At 46.5% G+C, this 10,442-nt stretch overlaps 1 protein-coding gene and 1 long non-coding RNA gene across 6 annotated transcripts in view; one reads left to right on the forward strand and one right to left on the reverse strand.

The window, feature by feature from the left end:
* The first annotated feature begins 144 nt into the window (after positions 1-144).
* Positions 145-6,565, forward strand: LOC117286523. Of its 2 annotated transcripts, none has more exons than XR_004517699.1 (3): positions 145-715; positions 808-1,023; positions 5,471-6,565. It is a non-coding gene; the product is annotated as an uncharacterized LOC117286523 (long non-coding RNA). The 2 variants fall into 2 exon arrangements; XR_004517700.1 differs by having other exon boundaries at positions 823-1,023.
* A 51-nt stretch (positions 6,566-6,616) lies between these two features.
* Ddc (dopa decarboxylase) overlaps positions 6,617-10,442 on the reverse strand; it is a 63,763-nt gene continuing 59,937 nt past the window's right edge. For 3 of the 4 annotated variants that reach the window (XM_010624875.3, XM_010624877.3, XM_010624878.3), the window contains 2 exons: positions 8,464-8,680; positions 6,618-6,930 (listed from right to left, as the gene is read on the reverse strand). In XM_010624875.3, coding sequence (XP_010623177.1) covers positions 8,480-8,680 — 201 coding nt within the window. In that variant the 3' untranslated portion in view covers positions 6,618-6,930; positions 8,464-8,479. Of the gene's footprint in view, positions 6,931-8,463; positions 8,681-10,442 lie in introns of all 4 variants that reach the window. The other variant, XM_010624879.3, reaches the window with a different exon arrangement.

The raw sequence follows: 10,442 nt of genomic DNA on the forward strand, positions 1-10,442 counted from the left end.
ATCGCCCCGGACTCCAAAAAGCGCGCGGCCCGTTGTGCGCCTGCGCCGGGAGTGAGTTGCGCGTGCGCGTGCGCGGCGCGACGTGCTCGAATCTGAGCTGCGCGTGCGTGCTTACGTACGTACGTACGTACGTGGGGTGGTGGCCCCTGGGATAACTCCCGTTAGGAGACGTGCTAACTGTCCAGGCGCGGTGGGGTTACATATTTATTTTTCAGTCCTAGGGATTGAACGCAGGGCCTTAACACAGATTTACACCCGCATCCGCCTTTTCTATTTTGAGACAGAGTCTCTCTAAGTCACCCAGGCTGGGCTCCAATTTATGATCCTCCCTCCTCAGCCTCCCCGAGTGCATTGATTACAGGCGCCAAAGGTGATGGTGGTTTTAAGTGACAGGTTGTATTCGTTTCACGGTGCACAGGGTTCATTTTAAAGAAATGGGAAGGGGATCTGGAGATTTGAGGGAGAGGGGAGGGGTTAAGGGGAGGTAAAAAGGATCAAGCTGTGTGCGTGGCCCAGTCCCCCAGGATGAATGTGTTTACTGTGGATCACAAACACACTAGTAAAAGAGGGATCAAACCCAAAGATGAAAATAATTAAAAGTGCTCGGAAATACAGACAAGGCCGTAGTGTGCGTTGATGGACGCTGGAGCTGACGCCTGGACTCACCTCGTGCTGCAGACAGGGAAGGGTGGGGAGCTGCATTAATGCATTTAAGGTAGGGCTCTCCCCAGACGTCCCGAACTGGCTTGTTCGTCAGCCATGCTCCCATCCTGCCTTCTCACCCCACAATCTACTGTGGGTTCTCAGTCTCCTTTCCAACAGGAATAAACGTGGGTCACTCAAGAAGCTCCTGAAAGGACTACCAGCAAGAGAGCCCCACCTGGGCAGCTTAGCAAGACCCTGCCTCTAAATACAAAATAAAAAGGGCGAGGGAGGTAGCTTCCTGGGAGCACCATGGTTCAGCCGCCAGTATCTGAAGGTAAAAATAAAGGACCTGCTGTGCGTACACACCGTTTAAATTGTGTAAGTATCTGGTGCGTGACACGCAAGCGGTGATACTGCTACATGTATTGTTACTAATAATACAGTACTCTTACTGGCTTTCAGACCCTTTATGCTTTATCAAAACTTGTTCATCTAAAAAACGGGACACATTAGAATGTATCCTAATGCCTCAGCATAGAATGTAAGGGTTTACTGCTTAAGCTTTGCAAATACCACCTTTTTCCTTCAGAACACAGGCGGTGGAGGATATTCTTCTGCCTTCTGGGTAGAAGCTGCTGAACCTGCAAAGAGGTTTTTACCTACATACAGCAGACCATGCCAGTCCTCTTGAGGGTTTCCGGGAGATGGCTGCTCATTTCCATATTCATGAGTTTTATAAACCTGGTCTCCGATAATGCCAGTGTACAGTTGAGTGAGCTCATTTGTTTTTGAGCAAAGGGATAATAGGGTCCCAAGTAATATGCATCCTTTTCTGCCAGGAGATTTGCTTTCAGTAAGTTTAAAGAGATATGTTTGGAGGTGAGCGTGGCAGGTGAGTGGGTTGAGGCAGGAAAGGAGACAAACAAATTCAAATCCAGTTCTTCTGTGGAATTCCCTAAGTATGGCCAGAATCCCAGATTTCCAAACCTTCCCAGTTAGGGATCAGGCTAACTATGGTGAGGAAGAAGGTGAGTAAAGACTGGGGAGGGTAGGCAGCCCTCCTACAGAGAAATGTGATGTGACAAGCTGACACCAGTGGAAGGCACAATTCTACTGCGAGATTTTCATCTGACACAGAATGAATCATAAAGAGGTATGGAGTGGCTGCCAGTGGCATTGCCAGCATTAAGCTGGGGAGTAGAGATGCTGCCTTCCCTGTATTAGAAGAAAGAATTACAACAAATTTAAAGTACTGTTCAGCTTTTATTCGTGAATCAGGGTAGCCTCCATTGTACAAAATTGAACAAGAGTTTGCACTTGTCAAAGGCAAAATAGTGGACTTTGTAAAGTGAGAACAGGAAACCAACAAAAGGCAAAACTGGTGTTAACATCATGCTAAGTTAGATTAGTTTCCATGTAAGGATTGAACCAGTATGACTTCCTTATCTTGCTGACTCCCAGTCTCGGCTCTCTGACTGGTTTCTGTGAACTTTCTGCTTTTAAATATAAATTGGTCTGCTTGTATATCCACCTGCTTCCTTAAAAATTTTTTTGGCTATGTAGTATTTAGCATGAATGACTCCATTTTGATTTGGTCTGTTGGGGCCTATCTTAGTCCAAAATGATGGCCTCCCATAATTCTTAATACCTGGAATGGGGCATAATAGAGCAGTAAGGAATTGTTTTGCTAATTTTCCTCAAGGACCAACCAGAGTCAGTGCTTCTCGGTGTTTCCAGTTTGGTATCAAATATTTTGAATTGTTCCACAAAGGCAGTTATATTGAAGTCTTAACCCACCAATCTGTGAGTCTAACCTTATTTGGAAATGGAGTCTTTACCACATCAAAATGACTTCATACAGGATTAGGGGAGGCCTGACTCTTTTTTTTTTCCTCCTCATTGAGTTTATTGGTACATTTTAGGTATACAGTACAGTTACATTCATTATTGGGATCTTGTACCTTTACATGACAGGTCTTGGTTCTCATTTTTTCCCCTTGTCCCTGCCCTCCCTTCACCCCCTTTTCCCCTCCCCCTTTACAAACACTTCATTTCCATTTTTTTCATTTTCTCATATTTTTTTCTTTTCCCTTACTAGCTTTCCCCTACCCTTCCCACTTTTCCTACGCCTGTAGCCCCTTTCTTCCTATTTCACATAGTCAATTATATTATTAGGATCTTATGTACTATTATAGTTTATTCATACCAGAGAAACTATTCGGTATTTACACATGTGTGACTTATTTATTTCACTTAGGAGTATATCCTCAATATGTATCCATTTTCCTATGAATGAATCTAATTTCTCATTCTTTATGGCTGAGTAATATTCCATTTTATAGAAAAACCACAACTTCTTTATCCAGTTCCAACTGATGGGCAAATGGGCTGTTTCCAAGTTTTAGCTATTACAGACTGTGCCACTATAAACATAGGTGCACATATATCTCTGTTTCTCTCACAGATGACCAGTGATGTGGAACATTTTTTCATATATTTACTTGCTGTTTTTACTTCTTTGTCTGAAAATGTCTGTTCATTTCAGATGCCCATTTTTAAATCGGGTCTTTATATTTGGGGGGGCTGATTGTTTTGAGTTCTTTATATTTCTAGATAATAGTCCTTTGTCTGAGGAGCAACTGGTAAAAATTTTTTCCCACACTGTAGACCAGTGATGTGGAACATTTTTTCATATATTTACTTGCTGTTTTTACTTCTTTGTCTGAAAATGTCTGTTCATTTCAGATGCCCATTTTTAAATCGGGTCTTTATATTTGGGGGGGCTGATTGTTTTGAGTTCTTTATATTTCTAGATAATAGTCCTTTGTCTGAGGAGCAACTGGTAAAAATTTTTTCCCACACTGTAGGTTGTCTCTTAGTTCTGTTGATGGTTTCTTTTGCAGTGCAGAAGCTTTTTAATAAGATGAGATTCCAGTTGTTGATTCTTTCTGCTAGTTCCCGTGCTACTGAGGATTTGTTCATAAAATCTTTTCCTATGCCATTGTCTTCAAGAGTTCTGCCTAACATCTTCTAGCAAGTTTAGTGTTTCTGTTTTAATATTTAATCTTTAATCCACTTGGATTTTAGTGGAGGCCTGACTCTTCATATGATGGATGTCCTTAGGAAGAAATGATGGAGAGGCACAGGGAAGATGGAGGACAGGCAGAGACTGGAGTGATGGGGCCACAGGCCAAGGAGTATCTGGGTTTACCGGAAGCTGGGCTTGAGGGGGGCAGAGCCATGCTGACACCTTGCTTTTGGGCTTCTGATTTTCAGAACTGTAAAGGAACTTCTGTTTTCCTAAGACCTTGAGATTGGGGTGCTCATTACAGCAGCCCCAGGAAACAGTACTGGGCCTTCTACAGCATCCAGGTTGAGGGCAGAGGGGCAGGACTAGGCCCACAAAGGGCCTCTCCAGGGTTCAGTGCCAGCTCCACCACGCACCAGCCACAGCTGAGGGGATAAACCTGGGCAAAGCGCAGAGTGGCCGGCCCAGCTTGCACTGCCATGTGTGGGGTGTTACTCCAGGATTGTCTGTCCCAGGTGGGTGCCCCGATCAGAGTGTGGCACTGAAAGCTGTCCTGAAAACCTTCGTGGTTTTCCTACTTTTTAGGCTTTTCCACCTTGTTCCTTACTAGTTTGGCTAAATTCTTATTTTCATAGAGTATTGGACTCTCAGACACACGGCAGAGTTTAGGGCTGCCTGCACTGCAGCCCCACTCTCATTTACGGAAGAGAGTCCCTACCACTTCCCAGCTCTACGCTTCCCATCCTCCCTTGGTGACCTGCAGTGATGGAGAAGCCCTGCACTATGAGAAAGCACATTTGCTGATAGCTTAAACTTTTCTTCATACTACAAAAAATATCCCTATGTCATTTGCTCTTCTGAGTAACAGTGGAGACTCCTCAAATGAGAAGCAGTGTAAATATCGAAGACAGCTGTCAAGTCCTCCGTCACCCTTCTCACCAGGCATCCTTCCATCCAAAGTCTTGAGCTTTCTCTATTCTCAGCTGGGTGCTTCATCAGCAGCCACCAAAGGCCACTAAGGCAGCCTCTGGTGCTTGTCCCACCGGTCAGCACTATGTCACAACAGCAGGCTGAATGCAGAGTTCAGTAAGATGTCATGCGCTGACCACATACTCATCGGAGTAGGCCAGGCCTGTAACAGCTTCCTCACGTTGGACCACTTGGGGATTGTCTGCCTGGTGGGGTCAGGTGGCACAAATGCCAGCAGGGTCAGCTGGCCCTGCCTTAGTCACATTCTCATCGCTGACTCAGAGTACCCGACACCCACAATTTCAGGGAGGAAAGGTCTGTTTGGGCTCATGCTTGCAGTCCTAGTTGGCTGGCTTCAAGGCAGAAGAGCATGATAGAGGGTCAGTGGAGAAGCTGCTCATGTCATGGCAGTGGGGAAGCAGAGATCAGGGAGGAGTTGGGAAGGGAGACAACCTCCCAGGTCACAGCCCCGATGACCCGCCCTTTCCGACCAGACCCCACCTCCTAACAGCACATTTAGGTTTGAGAAGTATGTCTCCCCCTTCATCTACTCACCTTCCAGAAGTGTCACTTTTCAGCATCAGGCTTTGGGAGGACATCCAGCCACAAACTATAATCCTAAGGAGCACACAGAAAATTGGGCAGCACAGTACAGTGGGCAAGAGAGTGGGTTCTAGAGCCAGACCGGCTGCAGTCTCAGCTTAGCCACCGATTATCCATGTGACCTAGGGACAAGTCACCAAACCTCTCAAAGGCTTGCTTTTGACATCTGTAAAATGAGATAGTGGTTCCTACCTCTGAGAATTTCAAAATACTTCTTATCTCTAGGGCTGCACGGTTTGGGGCCTGAGCCCTATGTTGAAGATACTCCTCGAGAACAGGAGATGAATGACCTGGAATGAGCCAGCAGTCATGCAAGATTTTGTCTGTTGAGTCTTCATCTAAACTGAAGTCCTAGACTCTGTTCCCAAAAGGAGAAAGGAGAGCTCTGGCCCTCAGCTGACCTCTTTGCTCCCGCCTATAGCAGCCCTAGTGCCGCCCACTGTCCGGCCTCCAACTTCTCCTGGCATTCTTCCCAAACAACCTCTGTGAACAGGCAGGACAGAGCCGCTCCAAAACAGCTGAGGGCTGGTATTGGTGACTTCAGTGGCGCATCTTGGAGGCTTCCAGCAGTCCTAACACAAGGGCACACCTGGGTGCAAAACAACCGCATTTGAAAATGTAGGACCGATGGCTCAGCCTCCGTGCAGTGGCCTGAATGCCCCACTCCTCTGGGCCTGCCACAGAGGACCCCTGTGTGCCCAATGGGCCATCCCAGATTCCTACACTGTAACAGGAGTCCAGTTTGGTTCATTGATGACCAGATGTCCTGCCCAAGTCAGATGGGGGAACTGTGCACATGTAACAAATAACATCTTGCCATTCAATTACAGTTCCATTTTTCAGAAGTGTTTGAAATTCAGATAACCCTCATGTCCTTTCCTGAGTGTGCTTTTGATATTTCTAAGTCTCCAAGGAAGTAGGTAATCTTGAGGTAAAGAAGGGGGAGATGTGAGTAAATACTGTTCCTTATTGGAATTGATATTCACAGGAGTACCCATCTGTTGCTTATTAGTCACGATGGATTTGCCATACAGGGAAACTAAGGCCCAGGAAGTCAAGATCACAACAGAACTTGATCTCATTGCTTTGATCTGAGTTATCTCTGTTGAAGCCATCCCCAAGAAAAACTTGTGTGGTACTAATGTTTCTAGAAAAGTGGCTGACCCCATGCTAGGCTCTCACTGAGCATGTGTGGAATAGATGCCATTTTGAAATTTCTAAGCATTTTGAAAGGGTAAGTGTACATCACAACAATCAGCATGACAGTGTAGAATAAGATGGTCACCCGACACAATTAGCACAGCGCTTCAATTGTTTATTAATCATAAAGCCATATGGCAGGACAGTTTAAAGACTGCAGGTATAATCTCAAGTCATGATCACAGATGGCCCTAGAATATATATACTTCAGTAAGCCTTTTCTGCTACCACTGGTGGCTTTGTAGGCATGAAAACCTATGATTTTTAATCAACAAATAGCCAAGTCATGAATAAAAGCTAGGCCACTGGATTAACATTACATAGAGTAAATATTTCTTCATCGGTGAGACACAGAAAGAGTCACAAGTCTGGTTCGCTCTGGAGACAGACACAGAAGGCCACAAACAGGCTGCATTCCATGGAGCTGGGACGATATTTACTTTCTTCTCATCCTAGTTTTCAGATACACTTTCAACTTTCAGTCTCTACAGGGAGAAAAATAGTATGAACATATGACTGCATTCCAAAAATAAAAGTGTGAGAATGTGTATACTTCTTATTTGACAAGAGAGGAGGAATATAGTATTTCTCCTGTGCAATGGAGGCAACTGTCCGAGGTAAAATAGTTTGAACTAAAAGACAGGAGTTGCCATTGCCTATCTAACATCTCTCATGACAAATTGTACCAATGTCTGCTAGAATCTCTGCCTAATTTCCTGCTGTTTGTAACACAGGAATAGATCCCACTTCCGTTCAAATTATGACCATGTGGGTAGGATATGATAACCTCAGATAAGCACAAGAATAAAACCAAGTTACTAAGACTTTACATTGTTTAATTGCTTTAGCCAGAATGCACCTGCATTATAATTTCCTGTGGTATCTTATCTACCTGTAAGAAAACCGAAGCCCAGTTTTTCTCTTGAATCTGCAGCAAGTATAAAGGCCCTGAGGATCCTTATCTGATACAAGCTTGTTGGATGCATGCAGTGTTCTCCAGGAATGTCTGCCCACTGGAGCTTTGCTTTGTGGATATTAAGTGTACAGCAGTTGAATATTTCAGAACATGATCCCTTCCCTGAAACCTTACAGCGATGTTTGAGACAAGACCTGGAATGTTCTGGAGAGAGGAGGCCTGTAGCTTAGGAGTGGAGGAAGGCTCTTTGTGTATTTCCTGGCCTACTCCCACTGGAACAGTGGCTACCTTGGCTTCACTTTTCTGAAGCCACTGTAGCCACTCACATGAAATGCAACTCTAAACTGCTTTTTTGAGCACTATACCATTTCAGGTATTCATAGTTACAATTAGGAGCAAAGATGATAAAGTTGTATGCACTCAACACATTAGAGTCTGCATCCTGCAGAGGTTGTAATAAAAGACAGGAAATGAAAAGGGAGTGAGACAGAGATGCAGAAGTTACTGGGAAGGGTCACAGGGTTTCATCCACTACCCACTTCTCCAAGTAGGACCAAGAAAGATGGACAAGGCCAGAGCAGATGATAATCTGTGAAAGGCCTTTAAGGCTGACTGTTTCAACTCCTACATAGTTTCAAAAATCCTGTTGCTGATACAACATCTGCTTAAAACTTTGTCCTTCTGAGCGACCTACATGCTGGTCAAAGGACCATCCTGCTGGGGCCCCATCCCTCACTTGCAGGAGTCCAAACATGTTCATCCCATGAACTGTCAATGTTTGGGCAGTAAATCACCAGTCACATGATTCCCATCTTCATGTTTTCATTTATCTAAAGCTGGCCAGTTTAATACAGTTGCGACAGTGAGTTGTTTTAATAAATAGTTTGGGGAGATTTGAGGGGCAGACATTATAGAGATTGATATTGTCATATCCCATAAGAAAAGGTCTAAATCTAAGTCTTCAAAGATCCTTAGCAAGAGCATTTGTTTTACTTCTCCTGGCTGGACATGCTCGGGAGACAGAATTCATTGGCAGGGCCGGGGTGGAGCAGGGACACGGTCTCCCAGGAGGACAGGACGCTCCTGGCCAGGCTGTGCTCACCTGTGCAGCTCGGCTCTCAGGCCCTGTCTGGCTGCAGCACGTCCTCTGCCAGCCCCCGGATGTGGTCCCAGGCCTGCTGCACGTGGCCAGATCCCACCGCTCGGGAGCAGATGGCAAAGCGCAGCACGAACTTGTCCCGGAGGTGACAAGGGACCAGGTGGATTTTCCTGGCACCATTTATTCTCTTCAGCAGTGTCTCATTCAGCTGGTTGGAACCCTGGAGGGATTGAAAGTGAGAAACTGCTGAGCCCTTCAAGGCCTCAACCATCCACCTGTCCCATAACACGATCTTGGCCAAAGCCTGGCAACAACACAGTAACAGTGACACAGGCTAAGAGACCACCACCTCTCTCTACAAGACCATTGGCCCCCTTCCTAATGGCTGTCAAACGGTGACCCTCCCAGGGTCAAGTCTGCTTAGAGAAATGAAGCTCCCTAGACTAGATGCCATCTGCAAATGGGTGTGCCCAAGCCATGTGACTGGGATCTAAATCCCTGAAACAGAGAAGGAAGTCTCAACAGTGGAGCAGAAGCACAACAGCTAGAATCCAGAAAGGTGTCAACAAACCGAGGGTGGCCCCTCTGGAAAAAATAGCCCACCAGCCAGGGCAGAGGGGCCAGGTCCCACCACGCCCACCTAGTGCTTGGGAACAACAGACCTGTGCCAAGCAATGCGTGGAAAGCCACACTTCCCCCTGGTCCTGCCTTGCACAGCCGCCAGGCCCCGTCCTCTCTGCCCTCCCCATGGCCCCTGCCTATCTTGTTCCCATGCAGCCGCTCTGTCCACTAGACTGTCTAGTGCAGTGGGAAGGAGGAAGGGGCTGGATTGCAGAGACCCCTGTGGGACTGTGCTGTTCCTCCTGGCCCAGTCTTCAGGGTCTCTCAGGCAGAGGACTTAGTGGGGCGGGAAGCATCAGGTCTACAGCGCAGAGCTGCACCAGCAGAGCACCTGGTGGACACCAGACATGGGCCTGGACCTTGGCCACCTCTAGCTGTAGGACACTGCTTGGCTCCCAGGAAGCCCACGACACCACGACAGGGTGACAGCAATCCACAAACTGCTGCATGCACACCGGGTTGGATGAACAGGGCCCTGATGAAGGAGGTTAGAAAATGAAACAAAGCAAAGAAACGGTGATGCCAAAGGATGGGGTTTTGTCAAGAAGACTCAGCATAAGCGCACACGTCTGAAATTTACACAGTGCAGAAAATGAAAACAAATTAGGAACCCATCACTTGCCATTTTCAAGTGAGGTTGATTAGATTGGAGTTCCGTGAATTGGAGGCAAGAAGGCAAATTATTTGACACAAATCAGCTGAGTTTGACACAAATCACAGAAGGCAACTGGTCCACTGCCACATCACAGGCATGTGGTTTGATTAAAAAGCCACAGAGACGCTGAAGTGGTTGGCGATGTGGAGGACCCGAAACTCAGGCTGCACATGAACAGGATGAGGAGGAAATGACACCAGCCTGGTGACTAGGGAGGCAGAGAATGAACTACCGAGTGTGACTGATGCACATCCTCCAGAAGAAGCTGATTCGCTGAAGGAAGAGCTAAGTTTTTACAAAAGACACCACACTGGCTTTCCTGCCATAACCAGGAGAAGGAGCAAACACAGGCCCTGGGTCTGGTGTGGTCCTGACTGTGCCAACATCATGCCCAGAGAAGGAAGCCACCCACAGGGGACATGCGGTGAAGGGTCTGCTTACACGGGTGTCCAGAGAGAACTCTAGATTTGTGACCCTGACGTGGTGGCAGAGAATGGCTGAATGGGGGGGGATCCTTTTGGGGAGATGAAGATGCACTAAAAATAGGTCACTTAATAGACAACCGACATGGACAAAGTGAATCATGTCACAATAAACCCCACAAATTAAAATACAGTCGTGGGCTGGGGATTTGGCTCAGTGGTGCCGCCGCCTGTCTCAGAAGCACAAGGGCCCAGGTTCAATCCCTGGTACCAAAAAAAAAAAA

The sequence above is a fragment of the Fukomys damarensis genome, unplaced genomic scaffold (assembly GCF_012274545.1).
Source record: "Fukomys damarensis isolate Sample0158 unplaced genomic scaffold, DMR_v1.0_HiC HiC_scaffold_17, whole genome shotgun sequence".
NCBI classification, from domain to species: Eukaryota; Metazoa; Chordata; class Mammalia; order Rodentia; family Bathyergidae; genus Fukomys; species Fukomys damarensis.